The sequence below is a fragment of the Hypanus sabinus genome, chromosome 4 (assembly GCF_030144855.1).
Source record: "Hypanus sabinus isolate sHypSab1 chromosome 4, sHypSab1.hap1, whole genome shotgun sequence".
Lineage (NCBI taxonomy): Eukaryota > Metazoa > Chordata > Chondrichthyes > Myliobatiformes > Dasyatidae > Hypanus > Hypanus sabinus.
Genome location: NC_082709.1, coordinates 128,266,105 through 128,291,521, shown reverse-complemented (window position 1 = coordinate 128,291,521; position 25,417 = coordinate 128,266,105). Strand labels below are relative to the sequence as shown.

General features: G+C 40.3%; 1 protein-coding gene across 8 annotated transcripts in view; it reads right to left on the bottom strand.

The window, feature by feature from the left end:
- The window catches only part of dmd (dystrophin), a 1,939,431-nt gene that overhangs the window by 1,757,476 nt on the left and 156,538 nt on the right, over window positions 1-25,417 (bottom strand). For 6 of the 8 annotated variants that reach the window (XM_059968139.1, XM_059968147.1, XM_059968141.1 and 3 more), the window contains exons 1-2: window positions 11,313-12,110; window positions 8,134-8,195 (exon numbers count right to left, since the gene is read on the bottom strand). The exons of 1 other annotated variant lie outside the window; for it this stretch is intronic. In XM_059968139.1, the coding sequence (XP_059824122.1) occupies window positions 8,134-8,195; window positions 11,313-11,332 (82 nt within the window). In that variant the 5' untranslated portion in view covers window positions 11,333-12,110. Of the gene's footprint in view, window positions 1-8,133; window positions 8,196-11,312; window positions 12,111-25,417 lie in introns of those variants that run through there. One more of the 8 variants, XM_059968148.1, reaches the window with a different exon arrangement.

The following is a 25,417-nucleotide window of genomic DNA, read 5'->3' as shown; positions in this document are numbered from 1 at the left end:
TGCTTCTTTTTTTGCCACTATGTGCACCGTACTGCCCTCTATTGGATATGATATTTATTTTTAGGTTTTGATATTTGCAGGAATCAAAAAAATCTATGTAAAATCTCACAGAGGATTTGTGTATTTGTGCCTATTGGCAGCTTAAGTAAATATTGACCATGATTACATTAGAATTTCTCAACCCCTTAGAACCACAAACAAATATTTTGGGTTTTAAAAAATCATGTAATAGGGACCTGTGCAAAAAGTTATTTCAATTAAACAAATGTGCATTTCCAAAGAGTCAAGTCATAAATTAAAAATACTTGCTTACAACAGAATGTTAATATTTACTCAAAACACTTGGAACCACAGAGTTTAACCAAGTTGAACATAAACAGGATATATTACAAGCTTGACATTGGGGTTGAAAAATATACCACTCTCACCAAATGTATCACAGCTCTAAAAAAATATCCAGAATGAATGGTAAGACTCTTGGCAATGTAGAGGATCAGAGGGATCTTGGGGTCCGAGTGCATAGGATGCTCAAAGCAGCTGCGCAGGTTGACTCTGTGGTTAAGAAAGTGTAAGGTATATTGACCTTCATCAATCGTGGAATTGAATTTAGGAGCCGAGAAGTAATGTTGCAGCTATATAGGACCCTGGTCAGACCCCACTTGGAGTACTGTGCTCAGTTCTGGTTGCCTCACTACAGGAAGGATGTGGAAACCATAGAAAGGGTGCAGAGGAGATTTACAAGGATGTTGCCTGGATTGGGAAGCATGCCTTATGAAAACAGGTTGATTGAACTCGGCCTTTTCTCCCTGGAGCGACAGAGAATGAGAGGTGACCTGATAGAGGTGTACAAACTAATGACAGACATTGATTGCGTGGATAGTTAGAGGCTTTCCTCCAGGACTGAAATGGCTAGCATGAGAGGACATAGTTCGAAGGTGTTTGTAAGCAGGTACAGAGGAGATGTGAGACAAAGTTTTTTTGCGCAGAGAGTGCTGAGTGCGTGGAATGGACTGGTGGAGGCGGATATGATAGGGTTTTTTTTTAAAAAGAGACTTTTGCATAGGTACATGGAGTTTAGGAAAATAGAGGGCTATGGGTAAGCCTAGTAATTTCTAAGGTAGGGATATGTTCAGCACAATTTTGTGGGCCGAAGGGTTTTTTTAGGTTTTCTAGGTTTTTTTTCTATGAAATCAGTATGCTAATCAGCACATTGATCAGTTTGAATTGGCAATGGTGGCCAAAGTCAACACCAAGATGAACTAGGCCGTGTTCTTTCACAACTGTCAGATCTGACAACCAGAAGATGCTGGGGATCTGGTTCAAAGGAGCTGAAGCACGTAATGAGAATGGTGCTGGAGCGGAAGGGAAAGTCAAAACAAAAAATGGCTCTATGAAAACAATGTTTTCAGTTAATAACTGGGAAGAAATTGGTTATCAGATGTGATCAGCTCTCAGGGCTGCTTTATTTGGTGCAGACGTGACTTGCTCCTCTGCTTCAGTAATCCACACAGGACGTATTCCAATTTATCTGGAGGTTCAGGATGAAGTGAGTCCCAGAGAAGAGGGGGGAAATTGTACCCAACATTGCTCTCATCATTATGGCCTATTTTATGAGTGGCTGTATCAGATGGTGCTCAGCAAGTGTCATTACATGTTAAAAGTTCTATCAGGCCTCTTTGCAACCCAACATCCATCAAGCAGAAGTCAGCTCAGGATGTACTGTAGGAACTGCAGGGGAGGAACACAGTTCTGGTGGGGCATTTCCCTGAACAGACTGTCCATCTGGCAGAATGTCTCATTGCCTGATCTCACCAACAAGATCTCACTTGGATGGTGGTGAAAGGTACTCTTTCTATATAGATGACATTTCTGCCTTCAGGACGGCCATTTGGGGGAATAAATTGTCACCCACCTCTTTGCAAATTTACAAAGAGGGTGTGGAAATGGATAAAAGGTTTGCATTCCAGTTCATACCCAGAGCTAAGCGAAGACTCTCAGATTAGCGGGCTGCTAAAAGGTCATCAGCCCAGCGAAGGGCACTCTGAATCTTGTTCGTCTTGCAGCCCAGAAAGATGTCTGTAAGAGAACACTACAGACTGGAACAGTCCAGGCTGCACGAGTTCATACAGAGGGATGGTTGAAACTCTGTGCATCCAATACTATGGCTATGTGGACAAAGACTACAGTGTAGGCTCTTTCCATGGAGGGGCAGCATTGGATGGGAAAGTCTCTCAAACAAGAAAAGGGCACATGGAAATGGCCCCAAGTGGTCACTCAAATGCATGGTGCTATGTTTGTTTCCTTTACAAAAATACGTTTACACTACTGAACATATCAACCACGAATGCCTAATTTTTTCATCATTTCTTTGGATATCTGTTTTTAATAAATGGTCTATTCTTTCAAATAAACATATTCTTCTTGAATCAACTCCTCTTCCACTGAGACACCTACACTTTTTGACAATATTAGCACTTCTACAAGGTTATCTACAAATCTACTTGTGTCTGTTTCTTTGTAGAATCTCTTCGGGGAATTTCTTTGTGAAATCCAATAAAATTTGACCTTTTGATGGATTTGAAATCCTTTGTGTTCAAACTCCAAAGGTTCATAAACCTGCAACAGCCCTTGTAACTCAGCCATCAACAGTCCCAAGCCCTGTTGCAGTAGGGGGAGTGCTGCACATTGGGCTAGCAACCCCATCTCAAAAAATCCCTGTGCTATAGATATGCCAACAGAAACTACAAAGTCCACATCTTTGGGGACAACTTGAGAGACCAGCCCGGGATGGAGGATGATGGTGAAGAAAAAGTAGTCCATGGGTTCTTAAAATGACATGGGTTTGTGACTGCTTTCAGGATTCTGACTTACAAGCACCTTTCACATGCAAAGGTAACAAATGTTGTCGACTAATCATGGGCCAACTATGCCACTAAAAAGATGTCACGGCAGTCACTACATTTCATCTACCAATACATTTTGATTAGAAGAGATATTAAATAATCTTTTGGGATGGATGGATTCAAATGACATCATGCGCACAAAAATAATTCATCATCTAATACTGTATAACTCCTAATATAATCACAGCCCTAAAATACACATTTTCTCAATTTATTCCACATGAACTAGTCAGTGAGAAGTTTATTCTTTGCCCAGCCATTCAACTGTATCTTAAAACAAAAACTAATGCAGGGAATTATCATGTTGAACATCAATATCTGATCATTGGATAATATGCATTGAAGAGGGAGCATTTCTGAACAATTACTTTTAATTGAAAGATTCTCTGGTTCACTTGAAAGAAACCATACATTTAATAAATCCATTTTAATCTACTGCAGTCATTTTTGTAAAAGGACATACAACAAAAGAACTATTACATGAAATTTTGAACCAATTACTGCAGCATAATTCATTTAAGTTCGTACTCTGGAATTATCTCACATTTAAAGCTCATGTAGTACGAGCTATAACATTACTAAGTTTTTTTTTAAAGCAGGATGAACTAATTTCTTATCTCTGATAAAAAGAGATGGCCAAAAGTCTGAATATTGTTACTGAAGGTTGCAAGTTTTAAAAAACATAATAGTCAAATACTCCAGAACATAATTTCCTCTCTCGTTGTAATTGGGGAGACAAACAATTTTCTCCTTGTTCCAGCTTACTAGTTCAGAACTTTTCCTCACTTAAATAAGAATGCAAGGAGATTGGCAACAGCAATTACAACATTGAATTGATGGTACTCCATGTATGAGAAAATACCTAAAATCCAAATAATTTCCATCTGGGATCTTAATTTATCAAGAGATTAGCAATCTTGAATTGATCATCATGTTGTTCCAAGTTTGACGTCTACTTTTTGAAAAAAGTACAGAAAGCCTTTTGATGAAGTCTACTTTGAAAAGCTAGAGTCCTCTGGTGGCCCAAACAAATATATGGTTGCAGTCAGCACTGGCAATCCAGAAAAATTAAGCAAAGCTTGAAATTTGTAACAATAAATTTTACATGCACGCCCCCTGCTGACTGCTCCTGTGGCTCCTCCCACAGGCCCCTGTATAAAGGCGATCTGAGGCCTGACGCTCGGCCTCAGTCTCCAGGACATAGTATGATGGACACTCACTCCTGGTTCCTTCTTCCAGTCAATAAAAGCCGATATCTCGCCTTACGTCTCAGTGTGAGTTATTGATGGTGCATCACATGCCCACAGAAAAAAAGCAAAACTCTGATACATGCATGTTCCTTTTATGTTCACATTGTAAGTTTAGCACCTTTAAAAGAACACAAAAGTGTAATACACAAAACAAATATCATATTGTCAGTCTCATGCATTCGAGCACCTACTCCAGTCGAGATATTTTCACACCACTGGATTCTGATCTCTGAAATGGGAGAAAAGGTTGCTCAGAAGTCACTTACAACAGTTTTAAGAGCAAATTATCCTTTCAATGGCACAATGATTTGTTTCCCAATGAAATACTAAATGTAGGTACAAAGCAACAAAACTTCATTTAAATACAATTTACTTAGTGAAATCAAGTCTGGAAAATGTAGATTTCAAGAAAAACATTTAACACAGAATCATGATGGAGGCATTTCTGATAGTGTCCTCCTTGGTTATAAACGTTTAGAAGATTAATTTTCAACTATTCTTGACAAACTGCTGAGAATAAGATCATGAGGTAACCGCTGAGCTGTTCTATTTTATGCTTAGCTGACAAGTTATTGCATTGCAGATTAAGATCCAAGCCGAAGAACCTATAGTTGCACCCCTGGGTCTAACTATTCTTGAACAAATCAAGACTTTAAGCCATTTTTCTGAGTTTTACCACTCCTATTGCTTCAACTGCAATACTCCTATATCTGCCTGCATCTTTCAGTCTTTTACCATAAGGAGCTATTCTAATCTAATGGTTTGTGTAGCCACAAATGAAGTCTAGTCCAGTTCCGGAACTGACTCAAAGGAGTCTCTCAAAAAAGCAACTGAATCAGAAGTTGTCCATTATTATATTCCCTATTCAGCTTGTTCACCAGTAACGTGCTACATTGCACCACAGGAGATGAAATTGGTGTTGTGTTTAGACATTTCTTAATGGCTCGTGCACTTGTTTGCCAGACATATCTTGCTTTAGATGGTTTAACTTTGATCCACTCCTTTTACAAACTATTGTGGACCAACTAACATGATTCAAAGGTTGCCCAGACCTTACCAACACAAATTGTACACACCAATTGTTGACTCACATTGGTAACTGGAAATCATGCTGCTAATCCTGATTGATACAAAATCCTGAAGGATCAGGCTGAAATAATAATACTGAGCAACTTTGTCTTTTTTATTTTCCTCCAAAAACAGCACAATCAAATACCAGTTAAATATCTTGTTTAGATGACCCACAGGCTACCAAATACTCAGCAATGCAAGGTTAATATGCCCCGGCAAAAGGGGAAGCACCAAACTTAAATAGATGAAGCTAAACGACAAATATAATTGGTCTGCGCCAAAAACATCCATCCAAGGAATTGTTAACAAGTGCAGCCAATACAAATAGAGAATTAATGCAAATCTTCATATTCTCATGATGCCATGAAAAAATATTTCAGGAACAAACTTGTACAGCCTTAAATCAACCTAGTTTTATTCACACTGTATCAAGTACAAGACCAAATTTACATATAACAAGATGTCAAACAAATAATATTTTCTTTGGAAAATATTAACTGAGTGCTCTAGAATTAATAGACTGAAGCTCTCTTAAAGGAAGTCTGCAGCTGCAGAGACCAAATGTCACGTACCACATGAATCCAATGCTTGAAAATTTGCATTAGGTATCAACATTCTGGCAGTGCACAAGTATTTAATAGTTCACATATGGATAAGTGTGCTTGTATAATTATAATATCCCATCTGCTTACTTCATAGAGCAAGGAGAATCATTGGCCTTTAGCATGCAGCTACAGATCAACAGGCACAAAGCACAAACAACCATCATACACACAAATTAAGCTACATCTTTTTAAAACAAATACAGATGAGTCAGATGGGGAAGCACAGGCTCTGCCTCATGATTGCAGCTGTGAGAGGCTTTGAAGGGGTTAGCACATGCCAGTGCAGCCCAATGTTACTTCTGAGTTTTCTCATGAAATATTTCAGCCTATATGCTTTTCTGATACAGCAACACATGGACAATTAAGCAATCACCTGACAATGCATATTTATGCAAGGTGCTTAACTGGATGAACAATTGCTTTCACTGCATTTTCATGCTGAAAGAGTAACATGTATATATGCCACTCCAGCTTTTGCAACAGGGTGCAGCAGCTACATATCTTGCTTAGAAGAATGTTGCTGTTGTAAGTGTGGAATCACTACACTTCAGCTTGCAATTGGTCTGAGGCGACTCTAAGTCACCTGAAATGAATTACAAATAACTATAAAAGGACGAGGAACACTGTATTTGGTCAGTAGCTATAATCACCTGCTTTACTTGCTTTATACCTATGACTGTGTGGCTAAGTACAGGTCCAACACCATATACAAGTTTGCTGATGACACCACTGTTGTGGCTGTATCAAAGATGGTGATGAATCAGCATTCAGGAGCAAGACTGAAAATTTGGTTGAGTGGTGTCAAAACAACTTCTCACTAAGTGTGAATAAAACCAAGGAACTGATTGTAGACTTCAAAGAGGGTAAACCAGAGGTCCATGATCCTCATCAGAGGATCAGTAACTTTAAATTCCTTGGTGTGACAATCTCAGAAGACCTGGCCTGAACCCAAGTGTAAAGAAAGAACAAGCGTGCCTCTGCTTCCTTAGGAGTCTGCGGAGATTCGGCACATCATCAAAAACATGGGCAAACCTCTATAGGTGTGTGGTGGAAAGTGTGTTGGCTGGTTGCATTACAGCCTAGTACAGGAACACCAATGTGTTTGAGTGAAAAATCCTAGAAAAGGTAGTGAATTCTGCTTCGTGCATCACATGTAAAACCCTCCCAACCACTGAGCACATCTATATGAAATGTTGCCATTTAAAAGCAGCATCCATCCTCACCACCCAGGCCATGCTCTTTTCTCACTGCTGCCATCAGGTAGAAGGTACAAATGCCTCAGGACTCGCACCACCAGGTTCAAGAACAGTTACTACCCCTCCACCATCAGGCTCTTAAACCAAAGGGGATAAACAGACTTGTTCTATTTCTGGTGTTCTCACAGCCGACAGTCTCACTTTAAGGACACTTTATAATGTAATTTCATGCTCTCATCATTTATGCTATTTATTTATATTTGCATTTGTACAGGTTATTGTTCATTGATCCCATTTTAGTTGCTGTTCTATAGATTTGCTAAGTATGCCTATAGGAAAAAGAAACTCAGGGTTTTGTGTGGTGACAGGTATTAAACTTTGACTTTGATCACCTCCAAAACTATCCACTGACAACTAAAAGAAATTTATAAAGGGGTTGTCAATGACCTGGCTAGTAATGGGCCATACAAATTCCAAGCCATCTCTAAACTGAACAGTCATCTACCATGATCATTTCTATTGCTCTGAAGTATTCCCAACCACGCACCGCATTTCAACCTACTCTCTACCAGAAGAAAAACAATGAAAGGAGTGTTTTAAAAGCCGCAGTGCCGCAGTTGCTGATAAGTGTGATGTTCAGCTCTGTTTCGTCAGGTCATCATGCATTCCATAGGTGCAAATAGACCCGAAAAGCACTCACACTCGGGCTCTTGAGATGTAACAATCAGGGCATACGATTGTAAGACGGCGCTAATCGTCAATCAAAACAGAAGATACTTGAAATTCTCAGCAGACCAGGCAACATCTGCAGAGAAATACATTTCACGCATCAAGTGGTCAACCTTCCCCGCCGCTTCAACGGTTTCTCTCACCACCGGTCATCCTGATCTCCTATTCCAGCATTAGCATTATTATGTTTTTTTAAAGGCAAACCATGCATTTCAAGTCCTTTGATTAGCATTAATTGCAATTCCTTTCATTGCTTATCGACCAACACCTAGTGACGGGAAGGTAGGTGGGGGGGGGGAGGGAGAGAGAAGAAAAACAAAATCAGGATAGGAAGTAAAAATCTAGGAGGCTTTCCCCTTCACTTGGTCTCACCTATTACCTGCCAGCTTCTCGTCTTTCTCCCTCCCGCATTTCCTTATTCTGGATTCTGCATCTTCCTTTCTATTAGTGATAAAGAAATCAGCTTGAAATATTGACTGTTCATTCTCCTCCATAGATGCTGCCTATCTTGCTGAGTTTCTCCAGTATTTTGCATGTATTGACCATCTCCAATGAACTTATTAAATAGCACATTCAAATACTTTCTAGCACCTCAAATGGTTATAGCTAGAACAGTCATGAAACTTGATAACATTCTGAACAACAATCTGTTCTACTGATTTTACTCCAGTGAAATCATCTAACAGTGTACTGAGGTTGCTTACAGAAAATAATCAAGGCATCTTTGACAGCTGTTGCCCAGATGCACCCTCCAACATCCTGTAGGTGTATGGGAACACCATTATATATACTCTTGGTTTAAACATTTGTCTAAATGCCACTTTTGGCACATCCAATATCATACACGTCATCCTCCGACACTATGAATCCTACACCACAGAGATTACAATGGTTCAACATCAAGGTCTACAATCACTTTGAGATGAGTAATGAATGGAAGTTAGGGGTGAATAATAAAGGCTGGCCTTGACAGTGGCCATATGCTGACAATCAAGTCATAACATACTGAGTCACTAGGAAAACAAAATCATGTTTAAGAGTAATGAGGAGCATCAACAAGATTATATGTTCTAACCAGAGTAAGAATTTTACTATGCTTTATATTTTCCTTATTAGAGTGAAAGAAAAAAAATGTACATAGGGAAGAGAACAGGAAAAAACTTGTTGGTTAGGGTCAACCAGACCAAGCAAACAGCAATTCTCCAAATTGCAAATTTGCCTAATATAAATAAAAAGCAACAGAATTAAAGGACACTGAACAAACTCAGCAACAAACCCATGCGTACATAACTTGACCGCATGGTTTGTACACTGTCTACTAGCAGGTTGCTCATTGATAACCATTACAATGTCCAATTGCCAACAGCATTAGTTGCCAAAATTTGGCACAACTTCTCTGCAGCATGTTACAAGGCCATCTCCAACAAACATCCATCGTATTGTTTTGGCAGGGATCTGCTTTCATCCCTTTGTGCAGAGCTTTTCAGGTGGAGAATGGTCTTGTGCAGTTGTCATCAACCAGGGCTGCATGACAATATGTAGAAAGAATTAATCATCAATTGCTTTTCAAGGACTAGGCCATTATCTAGAAAATTTATGTCAAACGTAATCCTCAAAGTGCATAATAACATGCATTATTTTAATCACCTGGAGATCTTCAAAAGCCTTTCTATTTATGCACATCATAGAAATGTTACCAGCTACCTGAATGAATGAAGTCTATGGAGATCTCATTAATATTGTAATTAGACTTTTGTTGGCAGCAGTAAATGGTGGCTATGAAAAAGCATATTAAAAAATTAGGGATATCAGTAACATTAATGGACAGATACTCGTAGCTGCTGACTCCAACAATGTTAGTAACTAGGTAAAGCCCACAGCAAAGCAGTTGAAGAACTACCCTCAAGAGGACTCTTCAAATGGGAGACTGTCTTCATGGTAAAATAGCCCTTAGCATCGATCTAATTACAAACTGAAATCCCAACGTCAAGATAATTATTTTTAAAAAAGGCCATTTACATGATCTTTTGTTAACTTAACAAACCACTGATCCACAGATTTTCTGCATCACTCAAACCCTTTAAGTAACATTCTTTGATTGAATACAATAACTCCCATTTTGCTTCTGTGAGTCTACCCAAGTAGCCGATACAAACCCCCAACCCCAAGAAGATTTCAAAGGCTGATTCTGAAAACTATCCCAAACTTGCATCAAGGTATAAAAGTCACTGCCATAGGGAAGTACAACCAGAACAGCAAGTAGTTTGAGGCAGTTAAAACAGCCTAATTAACTATTTCCATCCAGAATGCAGCTCTAGACTATAAACTGTAAAGATTAAAAAGGATTACACTAATGTTAATGCTCACTTTCAAAATCCCTCAGCATTATCTGATATCGATGATAGAAAATGACAGATTACACAGTCCAATAATTGAGTATAGATTAAAACGAGTGGAAATCCAACATTGAGCAGCCTCTATCTGCATGTGTTACTGCATTTACTTCAATGTGTGCAGTTGTAACAGCTTTTCTTGCTGTGGAGATACTGTATCAACAAAGATTACCGACGGCATGCTGGGTTCCAAATCCAACTGGCAATTTAAGTACATCAGCTTCTATTTGTGGAATTAATTTGTCCCATTTTCCACTCTGCCTTGTCCTCACCCACCACCCCCCCTTCACCACCACAACCTCCACCCAGTTGCTTGGGGGTTCATGTCAGTGGTCGACTCGGAACACGTTTGTACAAAGATAAATCAGTCACCCCCCCCCCCTTCAGTGAATGGATCAACAATTGGTCTTTTATCCTGAAAGTAGCTTCCCTCTTCCCCCCCCCTACGAAAACTGGACACTACAGCCCATCGGTTAGCAGCAACATTTTGGAAGCACCGTCTTTTCCCCTTGTGTTTTCAAAATAAGCTCCTGCATTTCTCAAGGGAAATTAACGTTTCTGTCTAAATACGGCATGCACTCTGGTGAAATAATTCTGCAATTTGCGGCGTTCTGTTCGTTCGGAGCCAAAATGTCAACAGGGGACAAACACAAAACGAATACAACCGACTGAGAGCGGCGGGATGAACGCCCGAGCAGATTGCGTGCAGAATCGGACGGCTGGCAGAACAACTGGATCCGTGGGCAAAGTCGGTGCCTGGAGGAGACGAGAGTGCCTCTATTGATAGGAGCAGGTAGCCGCAGAAAAACCCGTAGCTTCTGTTAGGTAAGCTCAGGAACAGCTACAGTATCAATAAAAATGATACCGTCAAAACTCTCACTTATACATCTCCCTCCACCCCCTGAGCTCGTTTTATTTCCGCTTGAAAAAAAGGAAGACAGCCCGTACTTTCTCAGAGAGCTTTCCATCAAATATTCAATGCTCTTTTAAAATACAAACAGAACAAACAACATACAGTATATTTAAATACAAGTGTTTGCTCGTCACACTCTTGGGAATCCTAGCAACAAATCTTCACCGTCAACCCAGACCATCCCAACATATGTCATGTCATGGTCATTTTCCAATTATGTTTATAATGATGCAATTGCCTTTGTAATCTTACCTTCCATGCCAGCTGCTCATGCCGTCACTCCATCACGCTCCGAAGTTGGCTGCCGAAACAAATTAGGGTAGTGCGAAGCGGCATCCTGGCCCGGCATCTGTCATTTCGCTGAGAGCATTCTATTACAGCCAACTGGTGGGCGCCAGAAAGTCTATTTGAATTCTAGCAGCCACTCTCCGGCATGATTGAAGTTAAACTTGGTGGGCATGCCGAACGTGACCGTCGCCGCATTTACTGCGCGGCGGCTGGATGCCTGACGTCACAACTCTCCACGCGTTCGTTCGAGGCTGTCACTCCAACTAATCCAGCGCTCAGTGAGCACAGAACCCGTAACGAAGGCGACATGCTTTTATATGCCAATCCCACAGCTTTATTTGCGGGTCCAGGACAACCCAAGGGATCCGATCACACAAGGCTACTGGATTCTCCACTCAGTTACGACAGTCACAATTTAGGCTACCTTCCCCCCTCCAAATACATCGGCGCCAAAATGGTTAAAGATATGTACAAAATAAACAGAACCAGGCTCTTAAGAGGGTTGTAGTTTGGCTTTTATACTCAGAAGGCTGTTTACTTGTGAAAGCAAATGGCTTCCAACCAGCTGGCAAGGGGAAGAGAGTGGGAGTTTCACCTTCCCCTTGGATTGTCAGAGCATTGCTTACAAACTGAATTCTATCAACCTGCATATCCAGAGGAATCAGTGGAAGTGGAGAACGGCTACTGGAGGGCGATCTGCTCCTTGGGATAGCGCCCAAGCATCAAAAGGTGAAAATTACTATTATCACTTCAATAAAGATATCATTACCTGGGCACAGGATAATTTATTGTCCCAATCTGTCAGCTTTGCTGAATTGATAGGTAACTTATCTCAAAACTCAGTGTTCAAATTTCACAGCAGTGCTTTAAATTATTTAAATTGCCACTCAGTCTGATAGTAAGGACTGCAGCATTAATAATGATGTACTTCAGAAAAGGCAGCAAACCTTATGCTTTTGAGGAGGTTGATTGAAATTACTGGAAGACAACAAAAAGGAGGTCATTTATCCCCTTGAGGTTGAACCACCATTGGGGTCATGGCTGATCCATAGCCTAATTCCATGACCTGACTTTGTCCCACATCTTATAATAATAAACTCTGAAATACAGAAAGAAAATTAACAATTGACCTAATATCAGTTGCTGTCAGGAGATGGTTACAAATCTTTATCACCTTTTGAATGTAGAAGTATTTCCTAAAGAATACTTCAACATCATTCTGATCTTTTGTCACATTTCCTATTATCACATTTAATTATAGCTCCATGGAGAGATTCCATCTTCTCTCATTGAAGTATGCTTCTTGTGGATGTAGAATCTTAATACTGTTTTGCATTTCTGTTTTTCAAACACTCCACTAACTCCATCATATTATGCTCACTATTAGAGAAATGTTCACATGCAGTCAGACTGTTAACTACATCTGGCTTATGACTCCATATTAAATCTAATATGCCCTGACTGGTTATTGTTATGTTATTATTGTGGGAAACTATTAATGTGCAGAAGTAGTTCATGAACTTTAAGGCACAAGCTTGCCTGCTTATTCCAATCTCAACAAATGCCATTACTCTCCATTAAAATGAGCAGCTTTTGCTCCACATTTCTCTTAATTCCTGCATTGATACATTCCACTTCTTCAAACCTGTCTCCAGGCAAATATGTGCTCAGCAGTTTGAGTCTGCTCCTCATAATATCTTACTTCTTATAAAATTTCTAAATATAGAGATTTAATCCATAATCATCAAGACAATTCACCTCTATCATAATTTGCCTTTTCTATAGAATTATAACCTAGTATATTTCATCTGAGAACTGAGTAATTTTACAGCCATATTCCACTAATAACCACAATGACATAACTTCCAAGTTGAAACTTGAAACTGCAGGTCATATTTTGTATAAAGAATGCTTATCCGGGGCATCTTCGCCTCTTTTATTTTACACATGCATTTCTTCTTTCCCTTTCTTAGCGTAATCACTCTACATTTTTCCTGCATTTTCTGTAATACCAAGAGAAGATCCATCTTCTTCATGACATGTGTTTCAGAGGTACCAATACAACTTCCTTACCAGAGGCTAATTTATTCACGTCTTCCTTACTCATTGCCTGGTCATTGGGTACCAACCCCCAAGGCAGCATTCCTTCATCCAGTGTCCTGTGCAATGGAGTGCCTTCTTATGAAATTAACTTCTTCACCATCTGAATCTGCTCATTGCAATCACATGAGATTCTGCAGATGCTGACAATCTTGAGCAACACACAGAAAATACTGGAGCAACTCAGCAGGTCAAGCAGCAGCAATGGAGAGAAATAAACAGTCGACATTGTAGGCTGAGACACTGCAGTGGCACAGGAAAGAAATGGGGAAGATGGCAGAATAAGATGGAGGTAGTGGTGAGGAATACAAACTGGCAGGTGGTAGGTGGGAAAGGAGATAGGTTGTAGTAATAATCTGAGAGGACAGTGGACCATGGCATGAAAGTAAGGAGGAGAGGCTCCAGAGGGGGATAATGGGCAGGTGAGAAGGGGTAAAAGAAGAGCCATGATAGGGAATGAAAAAGAGAGAAGGGGAAGGAGCAAGAAATTACTGGAAGTTAGAGAAATCGTGTTCAAGCCATCAGCGTGGAGGATACTTAGATGGAATATGAGGTGTGCTTTGTCAAGCACCTCTGCTCCATCAGCCACAAAAAGGCAAGTTTCCTGGTGGCCATGTATTTCAATTCAATTTCCCATTCCCACAGCCTCTACTGCCAAGATGAGGTCATACTCCAGGTTCGAGGAGGAACACCTCATATTGCGTCTGAATAGGCTCCAACTTGATGACATCAACAAGATTTCTGGTAATTTCTTATCCCTCCTCACCTTTTTTTCCCATTTCCCATCCTGATTACTCTCGCGCTTCCATCTTCTCACCCGCCTATCACCTCACTCACGTGCCCCTCCTCATTCTCCTTCTCCCATGGTCAGACAGTGCCTGACAATGAGTTCTCCCAGCATTTTGTGCATGTTGCTCATTACATCGAGGATGAAAGAAAAGAGGAAAGATGGCCAATATACAAAAGGTCGAAGGAAGGTGTGGAAGAAGAGGTAGCAGATCATGGGTGGATTGGGGGGAGGGGTGTTGGTGAAAGGTAGCTCGGGTAAGGGACTGCAGAATAGTGTCCGAAAATGGGAGGTGGTAGGTGGAATTAGAGTCCAAAGGTCTTAATGAAAGGGTCCAGGTGAATAGTCTCATCCTGAAATGTCAATTCTCCATTTCCCTCCATACCTGCTGCCTGATCTGCTGAGTTCCGCAGTGTTTGTGTTGCTCCAGTGTGCAGCACCTGCAGTCTCTTGTGCCTCCACTGAATGAAAGCTATTAGTTATTCCAGTTGTCCTGTGGTTTCTAATTTTAACAGAACCACTATCCACTCATAAAGAATTTGACAATCTTAGCTCCAGGTGTTCCTTCTTTCAAAAATGCATAGTCATTATGAGCAAGGAATTCATTTCCATTTCCCATCCCATTTTGAACTTTCAAAGCAAACCAATCCAAATGTGGAATTTTACTAAACATCTGGGAATCCAAGGGTAAGAGATCTAGGAGTCCTTGTTCATCAGTCACTGAAGGTGAATGAGCAAGTGCAGCAGGCAGTGAAGAAGGCGAATGGAATGTTGGCCTTTATTACAAAGGGAATTGAGTACAAGAGCAAGGAAATCCTTTTGCATTTGTACAGGGCCCTGGTGAGACCACACCTGCAGTATTGTGTACAGTTTTGGTCTCCAGGGTTAAGGAAGGACATCCTGACTGTAGAGGAAGTGCAACGTAGATTCACGAGATTAATTCCTGGGATGTCCGGACTGTCTTACGCAGAGAGGTTAGAGAGACTGGGCTTGTACATGCTGGAATTAAGGAGATTGAGAGGGGATCAGATTGCAACATATAAGATTATTAAGGGATTGGACAAGATAGAGGCAGGAAATATGTTCCAGATGCTGGGAGAGTCCAGTACCAGAGGGCATGGTTTGAGAATAAGGGGTAGGTCATTTAGGACAGAGTTAAGGAAAAACTTCTTCTCCCAGAGAGTTGTGGGGGTCTGGAATGCTTTGCCTCAGAAGGCAGTGGAGGCCAATTCTCTGGATGCTTTCAAGAAGGAGCTAGATAGGTATCTTATGGATAGGGGAATCAAGGGATATGGGGACAAGGCAGGAACTGGGTATTGATAGTAGATGATCAGCCATGATCTCAGAATGGCGGTGCAGGCTCGAAGGGCTGAATGGTCTACTTCTGCACCTATTGTCTATTGTCTAATTTTGCAAGGATCTGCCACTCCACAGTTTAAAACATTTGTACTGCACACACTGTTAAAAAGAATGACTCAAAGTCTGCCTGAATTACTGAGAGGAGATATGCATGAAGAAAAATCAGAAATGAGTAATGCCTTCTCCTTTCCATACTTGAGACACACACCTTTGATGATACCCTCTCAGATCATCTAACCTAGTTCCTCAACTCCTTCCCAACATTTATGTTGAATTTGTTTTAATCAGTTGAGGCACAATTCCAATGAATGAAAAAAAACAATAAAGTAGAAAAATGTGCACAATGATATCACAGACCATTATTAGTAGGTGGTTGCAAGAAAGTGATTCAGTTTTCATAATTACTTTGAACCTAATTTGCATCTACTGTGATCTTCAGAGTGCTCTTTAATTAGTGCAATTAATCACACATTTATTAATGTTGTTACTGCTTTCTGTGCAAACCAAAAATTGACACTACAGATTGAACAAACAAATTGACAAGTGCAGCTCTTGTAGTGCCACTTAAATGCAACCCGTTGCTATTACAAAGTGCAAGGTCTATTGCTACAAACATCCATCAACACCACACATTGTAGTAATACACAAACACAAAAAAAAACAGTTCTGTAAATTTAAAACCAAACCAGGCAACAGTCCGTAATCCCTTTTTTTCTGTGGTGTTCGATAAAGACATCATTTCATTAAGAGTGGAAAAAGTATAAATCAATCCTTCTAATTAAAGTGCCGAGCTCAAGGTCCTCACCTTCACTGTCAACACTGATCACAAATTTTCTGTGAAAATTGTTCTCTGAAATTTAATCGGTACATATCCAGGAATTCAGAATATTTTGAAGAGATTCACCACTCTTCTTTCACTGTAATCCCCTACCCCGAGAATTCTGGATCCTCAATTGTAGGCTGTTTTAAAAAGAATGGATTTTCCCCCTCCAAAGATCAAGGAATTGAGGACAATGGAACCTGGTACAGAAGAGAAGGAGAGGCCTGGGGCAGATCAGCTTTGATCCATTTTGAATGGTAGGGCAGGCTTGAAAAGGCAAGTGGCCAACTCTTGCTCTATTTCCAAGTTTCTGTGAGGATTTTCCAAACATTTCTACACACAGTACAAAGTCACATGTAGCACACCAGCACAAGCACAACACAAGAATCCCCTTGCTGACAGAACAAGAGAACTATGTTCCTGACAGTAACTGGCGATGTGACACATTGGCAGCAATTCACTAGTCTGACGACCAAGTTGAAATAATTTCCATACTTTCATTTGACATTTGGGTAGCAGTCAATAAGCCAACAAGAAAATAAAAGTTACAAGGTGCACGTGGGTGCAAAAATATTTTACAAGCAAGAAATAGGCATAATTTCTGTTGCAGTTTAAGATTTGTTGCCACTGAATTGCAACCATCATGATCCCAAAGGAAACAATGTAACAATGGCAACATATTCAGGTCACATTGACCAGAGGAGCAACATCTCTCAGGAGATAATTTCTGTTTTTATTAGAAACAGCATAGTAAGACCCATGGGCAGATGGGCTGCCACATAACATTTCATCCAAACAGTGTCACTTCCAGCAATTTGGCATTCCCTCATTACTACACTGGAGGCATTTGCTCAGAAGTCTAGTGGAACTGAAACCTAACTCTTTAAAAAAAAGTGACACCAATTGAGTATTGAGACACAGCTCAGATCTTCTATTCCTTACTTTCCCTTTTAACATTGGAACCCGAGAGCAGCAGCAGAGGCCTTCACTAATATTTGTCACTGGGGAAGAAAAGTTTAAATGCCTATACTCAGATCCAGGAATCATTTGAACTCGTCCAGTTGCATACTGGTCAATGTGTGATCCCTGCACAAAAAAAGCAAAGTTCAATGTAAAATTTATTATCAGAGTACATGCATGTCACCACATACAACTCCAAGATGCAATACAACTAGTCTCTGTACCAGTTTTCTAGCTGGTTTATTCATACCAGTGTTAAATAATGAAACCGCTGCCAGATCACAAAAGAGCAATTTTTTGGTGCACCCTATGCACTTTTGTTCCAATCTCTCTTTATTCCTAAAGCCACTTCTGTGGACTGTAACTGAAGAGCAAGACATTATTAACAGGATACTCTACAATAGCAATGAGAGTATAACTGTCTATGAATACAAAACAACAGTCAAATAGCGAGGAATCATCCCTCAGGTTTCTTGTTCCTCATGGTAGAGTGGGAAGGGTAGCTCATTAACTTTCTATCCTCAACAACTTAAAAATGTAACCCACAATTCTAAAGCTTGTATCGGATTCATGGTGGTCACCAAAGTGGCTTGAGTTACCCAAGAAGGCATCAATTAAAATTTGTATTCTGAGAGGGAATTCTAGTGCAACAAGAATTGGTGAAGCATTATTTTCTCCATATATTAATCCTGCGGGTTTCATCACATCACTGCCAGAAGTATGAAAGTATCATGAGATGGAATGAAGCACAAGTGCCTATCACAATGAAATCACTGAAGAGATACCATATTAGTCAGCAGGAGATACTAGATAGCTGAACAAAAGTATCCAGAGCCAATAAAAGTCTATGATACATGATTCAACAAACCTCCATGGCAATAAAGAACATCAGTAATTAGGAACATACAGAAACTGAGAGAAGTTCAAAAGACTGGTGCCTGTATTAAATAATAAAGACAAAACTTGGTCAAATATGTATGCTTCTGGACAGATCATCAGTGATGTTCCTGGAATCATCAAGTGTTTCGGGTCTTTCAACATCATACACCCTTCTCCAGGTGATCCAGCCAGGGCTGATCAAACCCCAGCTTGTGTCCAGATGGCTAGCTATACATCATGGCTCCCCTCTCAAGCCACAGCCATCTTCAGACCCTTTCTGCCACATCGGTGGTACTGCAGATGGCTCTCCTTTTCCTCTCTCCATCAATGCCCAAATTGCTGTAGGCTCTGGCTAAGGAAGAGGCTGCGAATCCCCTACAACCAGCTTCCACTGGGAGACACCTCGCTCTCCATCCAGCCTGCTGGCAGTTGCGCCTCTTCCAAGCGATCTTCCCATGGGACTGTCAGGTCCAGCATCACCACCTGCTTCGTAGACTCAGACACCAGGACAATGTCTGGTCGCAGGGTGGTGGCTGCGATATGGTCAGGGAACCTCAGCTCCCTTCCGAGGTCCACCAACAGCTGGCAGTCTCTTGCAGAGGTCAGGATACCTGCCGATGTTCTCTTGGCAGGTATTGGCTGCTCCCCAGCTCTTACAAAGGCAATGGTCTGCTTGGAGGGTCGGGACCGCTTCGCCCACTCCACTCCTGCGCTGATGGCTTCAGCGATGGTCTTCAGGACCTGATCATGCCTCCATCGGTACAGTCCCTCACCAAGTGCCCTTGTGCAGCTGCCGAGGATGTGCTCCAGGGTTCCTCACTTGGAACACAGTGGGCATGCTGATGACTCTGCTTTGCCCCATGTGTGCAGGTTTCATGGGCTTGGAAGCACATCATACACTGCCCGGATGAGAAATTGGATGTGGTGTGGCTTGGCTTTCCAAAGCTCAGCCCAGGTCACTTTCCTCTCCAATGCATTCTCCCATCTTGTCCAAGCTCCCTTTTACTTCATTCCCACCGCCTTGCAGGTTCTCGTCTCCTCCACTGCTGCTCTCACCTCCTCCTGAACAAGGTGGCGCCTTTCCTTCCCTCTGATGGTGTCCATTTGGGGAGTTGGAAAGGATCCTAGCCCAGCTCGGCCTTGTGTGACCACTCCCACCAGCCTCCTGTAACGCAGCCTTTCCTCTGCTTCCTGAGCAGCTTCCTCTGCCCTCCACTACCTGCCAGTCCTCACTTGGATCCCTGCTCTAGCCACCCTCGGATCACTTGAGTCACTGTACTGTATCACTTCTCTGGCTCTTGTAACTTTGAATTCCTCCTCAGGGATTTGAAGGGCAGTTGCAGTTTATAGTGGTGTCCATAGAGGGCGATGCTGCTCAGGCTCCTTGGCAGCCCCAGCCATCTCCTGAGTTGCTACTGACCCTCCTCTCTAAGGTTTCGACCGTCGAGATCGGAACTGCATAGATGGGGAGGGGACACAGGATTCTGGAAAGAATGCCATGCTGATACACCCAGGCTTTGAACTTCCCAGGTAGGCCAAACTTGTCCATGGATTTCAGCCAGCCATCCAACTCGGTGCAGGTCACCTGAATGGATGCCGTGTCCCTTAAAGAGCTGTCAAAAACCTTACCTAAGCTCTTGACTGGCTTTTCTGTGATGGTTGGGGTGGCTAAACCTGCCAATTAACTATTCCTACAATACTCCTCAATACTTCAAGGATATCTCCCCAGAGCCTTCCTTCTCTGAAATAAATAATGTCAGGCTCTTCAGCTAAGATTCACGCGAGCTTTCTGTACTTCCTCCAGTGTTCAAATATCTTTAATGTAATATGCTAAGTAAATGAATTCTGAACACTCCGTGTTGCCACTTCATGTTACTTTGGTACTTGCAGCAAATCTCCCCTTTTGCATCAGCCTGTACATTTCAAAACTGATTAACTGTGTAAAGTTGGATTTAGTAGAATAGAATCTCTACTACGCTGGAACAGACCCTTCACCCTATTCAGTCTGCATAAATCATCATGTACCCATTATGTTCTTCCCACATTCCTATCTAACTCTCCAGATTCTATTATTCAGCTATACTCCAGAAAGCGGGTTCACAAACTAGAGTTCGTGGACCACTCAGTTAATGGCAGGGGTCCATGGTATATAAAAGAGTTGGGAAATCCCTACTTCAGAGACAATTTACTGTAGCTACTCTATTGACCCATCCACGTCACTGGGTCACGGATTGATAATGGTGCTCCAGAGGAAACCCATGGTTGCTGGAACCATGTGATTTTTGTTGGTGTCAATCAAAAGCATCAGTAAGTGAATAGATGGAATTCCTTTTGTCAAATTTCTGCTTGACCACTATACCATCATAATTTCTTTTGTGATAAATCGATCTCCAACCTTCTTTTCTTCATCACATTTTTTTTAGACTTGAAAAGATCCCAAACACAAGCCCAGCTGTGATGTGTTCTCCACTTTAACATTTCAAACCAATTACATACAGTCTTCCATTCTTACATACACATTTGTGCATTTTGGCACAGACGGCTAATATCTTTTAAGGACAAGAGCTTAAAAATCATTTTTAACAATTTAAAAGAGCTTGCACTTTTAATTATGTTGTACATTCCATCACATTTTCTAAGAAATGAGACCTTGAAAGTTTCCTCTACAACTGTCAATGATGACATCAAACTTAGATTATAGACACATTATAGTTTACATTTCCTTTCTGAATGTCATAGAGTGATCCAATTACAAATGATTTAAAATAACCAATCTGGAGCTGAATTAAACGACACCCAAACAAGATTAGTTAAACCCATTTAAAGCAAATCAAATAAAATGAAACTCATGAAAGATTAGATTCACCTTAAAAGAGCAGAAAAAGATCTACCCATCACTTTTCATTTTCCGTTGTCATAGCAATTAAATGTGAACGTAGATGATAGTTTTCGGCATATTTTGCTAATGAAATTTCAAATCTATTGAGATTGCATTTAAATCATTGTTATTAAAGAAAAATTTTCAGCCCACAGAGCTTTCCCTGACAACATTAACGACAGTTTATGAAATGGATTTGGAAGCGCACTGCTCATGAATCAACAGTTCTGCCAGACTTCAGTTCTCCCAAAGTGTCACAGTGCCTTATTCCCAACACTATGGTTTACAGTTATCATATGATAAAAGTCATCTGAATTAGAATTAATTTAGTCTAGTGCCCCTCATTAACCAGACACTTTGATTTGAAAATTGCTTATTTCTATCCTGGTTTGAGATCACCAGAGTTGAATAGTAAGGGGCGGATTTTAACTTTGGTAACCAGAACCACCAAGTCCCAGACTTACTTAAATAGACATAAGGAACTTCAGCTGCCAGAGATTTTCCCAATGGAATCAAAGTCAAAGATGCTGCAATCACACAACAAAGAATGGCATAAGTGGATGGATCAGTATTCTACCTCATCACTGACATAGCCTCATTTTTTTCTCCACCTTCTACTTGCTGAAATATAAAATTTCTTCTTGTTCTTCCAATCCTTGACCCAAATTGCTCATTCTTTTTTCTCCCCACCGAGTGCTTCCAGCACATTCAAATTTTGTTTTGGATTTTCAACATCTGAAATATTTTGCTCCAATTTCCGAATGGAACTCATCCCTTGGTATAATATTACAGAGCTTAGTGGTCACCCAATCAACAAGTTGAATCATGCAATGTCACAATGGCAGATAATTGGGAGCACTCAATGTAGAAAATAATAGTTGCTGAAAGAAGCATTCATAACTCTCATGATCCAACAAAAATAATTTCAAATATCCGAGCATTGTGAAGCCTCCTCATTTGTGCTTTCGTGAATGGATTCAGATCAGACCCCTTTCAAAATCCCCACTATAAATGTTACATATAAAATTGGCAAAATGTTATAAACAGAAGAGCAAGCCTGAACCTTTCTCCAGAGGTTCACACTCACAGTTCTGACTGTTAGATTAAGATCAGCAATGATAAAAACATTTGCATTAGAGCAACAAAACAAACCTTGTTAAATAGCAATACTCTTAAAATTAGCTGAACATGTGGGTCTAGAGTGTCCTTCATGTTACAATGTACATTTGAAAGTTTTCAAGAGGCGTCAAAAAAAGCATTTGCAAACCTGTCCAAAAAATTGCTTTACGATCCTCTTTTTCAAAACTTGCCTATTGGCAGAGCTGCCAACCCAGTGTACCTCAGCACATATTCCCACATTTACACTGCATTATCAATATTCACTATTTCTTCTAACTCCATCTCCAAGGTCACAATGCACATCATGGGACAAACAACACTATGCATCCCCTAGGCAGTTACCATATGAATGCAGCTAATTTTATTTTTTGATTTAAATTGGCAAGATGTTTAGCCTCAAAAATCTTTGGTTCTTGCTCAAGAACTTCACTGAAGGTTTCTTTGGGATTTTTTGAAAAGATAATTCATGTATTATTCTCTGATTTCTATAGAAAGTTAAATCATAAGGATTGAATAAAAAAAACAGGTAGTTCTCAACTTGTGGTTTTACACCACAATTGAAATTTAACATTGGATTGAGGCAATGATTTACCAATGGGGATTTTCTTATAAGTATGAAGCCTATGGCAACATACAAAAAGTTAGATTGAAGCAGTTAGAGAAGGACACACACATTAAGTTACCTTCAAATACCCAAGGATGACTTCTTTTGATTGTTTTGCAAACACCTCCGAGAACTGCATTAGCCCAAAAGAGATTGCTAAATTTTCCAACAGCAACTACTGGGAATCTCACAAGAAATTCTACTTATACTACTGGACAACTTGAACTTGGCAACTGGAAATATTGTTGTACTTCTATTTAAAACATGTTTCTGACGAATCAAAAGCATAGCGTACTGCTTTATTTTTACCCTTCTGTTTTCCTCCTTTTCTGATAAGAGTCATCACGTGTCTTTTCCTTCGGGACTCAGACTCCACAAAAATATTGCTCCACTCCACTCGTGCTAATCAACTTCAATTGAAAGTAAAGTGGAGAGTTTAAGTATGTTGTAAACTCAGTATTGTATCCAGTCAATAGGTGGATGAAGATGAAATTCTTCCAGTGACTCTGTACAACATAAGAGGCAATTTATAACATTTCACAGACCTACTCTTATAAAATTTAAGGACAACAGCCTTTGTTTCTTTTCAGATGTCAAATCACTACTAAAGCATATTGCTTACACAAAATAATTTTCAACATCAATACATAATGGGGATAAATAGTCAAAATAAAATTTAATGGTCATATTTGAGAGTCTGTGTTTGAAGTAAATGATTTATAATCTGGATCGATAGGGTTAAAATTCTATCTCTTGACATATCTAGTGACATTCTGATCATGTTTTCAAGTCAGTTTCTGTTAGATTTCTACTGGCACTCTGAGATAGGATAAATAGGCCTCCCAAACTGCATCTGTGCAAAACACAAGATTAAAAATAGTATCAGTGTTCAATTTCTTCTGTCAGTATTTACTTGCAGCAAATCCTTAAAATTATTTTGATTAACTTATTCAAAGTTAAATCTAAATCTCACAATTTTCAGACAATGCAGAGCAAACTCTCCTTCTCTAAAGGGATTGTTGTTTGGAAAGGAGTGAGATCTACTTTGTGCATTTCACCATGCTAATTATTTTATCACAACAAGGAAAAATAAAGACAATGTAATGATTACTGGTTTGATACCTCGGTGCACTAGAATTACACATTATACTGTTTATCCTAACTGCTATTTGCTTGAACAATGCAACATCTAGTTTTAAAATGGAGCAGAAGGAAAACTGTGTTGCATTAATCAGCTTGTGGCCCGCAGTGAAATGGGTAGAATGGTACTGCAGTCAGTCAGAGCAGACCCAGTTGTTTCCCAAAGTAGTTCAGTGAACAAAAAGGGAGCACGAAATGGCCTTGGCAAGCAGGATTAAGGAGAATCTTGAAATCATTTAATGGGATATAAGAAAAAAAAGACAGTAACTGGGGATATAGGGGAAAATCTGTGTGGGTTCAGGGGTGTATGAGTGGGATCCTAAAGATTGCTACTCATCTATATTCACCAGGGTGTAAGATGTGGAGGATGAAATGTTTGGGGAGAGGTACACTGATATTCTGCAACATATCTATCAGGAAGGTGGAAATGCTAAAGATATTGACACACATGATGGACACAGTCCCAAGAACTGATGGAATCTATCCCAGGGTGTTGTGAGCAGCAAGACTGAAGTCTAACTGGATCTCCGAAAGTCATCAAGGAAACCTGGATGGTGAGCTTTATATCAGTATTTGGGAAATTCCAGGGGAAAATAGCAACTACAGGAGTTCACAACATCTCAGGTAAAGCTGTGGGAAATGAAACCTTGATCAGAACACTCAATATCATGCATATTCTATAAGGGGACAGTGGCAATTCCAGCATATATTGCCAGCCAGGTCAGGAGCCAGCTGATGCCTCAAGAGGTCTTGCCACTTTAACACCATCTTAACCTGGTGTAACGAGAGATTTGGTCTCTACCACATAGCAGCTTTAAGCTCCTCAGGAAGAGTGAGTGTGGCACCAGGAAGTAGCTGTCCACATTGAGCAGGGCTGACATTCACAAGCAAACTACAATTCTCTGAATGACACCATAGCATGCTGAACCATAATACAAGTATCTCAACAGTTAAGTGTTGGAAAAACATTTTAATTTGGACACATTTAATGAAGAGCAAGTTCCAAAGCTGTCCATTCAGGTTTCCCAATATCCCATTTTTAAGTGAGAAAAAGAATAAAATATCATTACAGTTGGAAGAAGAATGCTCTATGACAGTTGAAGGATTCACCTTTGATCATTCATTTTTTTAACCACAAAGTTCCGATTGTGCAAACAATACACCTTACCCTTGCTTCCACTAAAGGATAACAATCATGCATATCACACATTAAAGTATTCTATCATCAACTTCTAATCAAAGTTTACATGATTAATGATTCAAATGTGGTGGCACAGTGGTTAGCACTTTGCTTTGTAGTACTAGGGACCCAGGTCCAATTCCCACCGCTGCTTGTAAGAAATTTGTACATTCTCCCCGTGACTGCATGGGTTTTCTCTGGGTGCTCTGGTTTCCTCCCACAGTCCAAAGATATACCATTAGT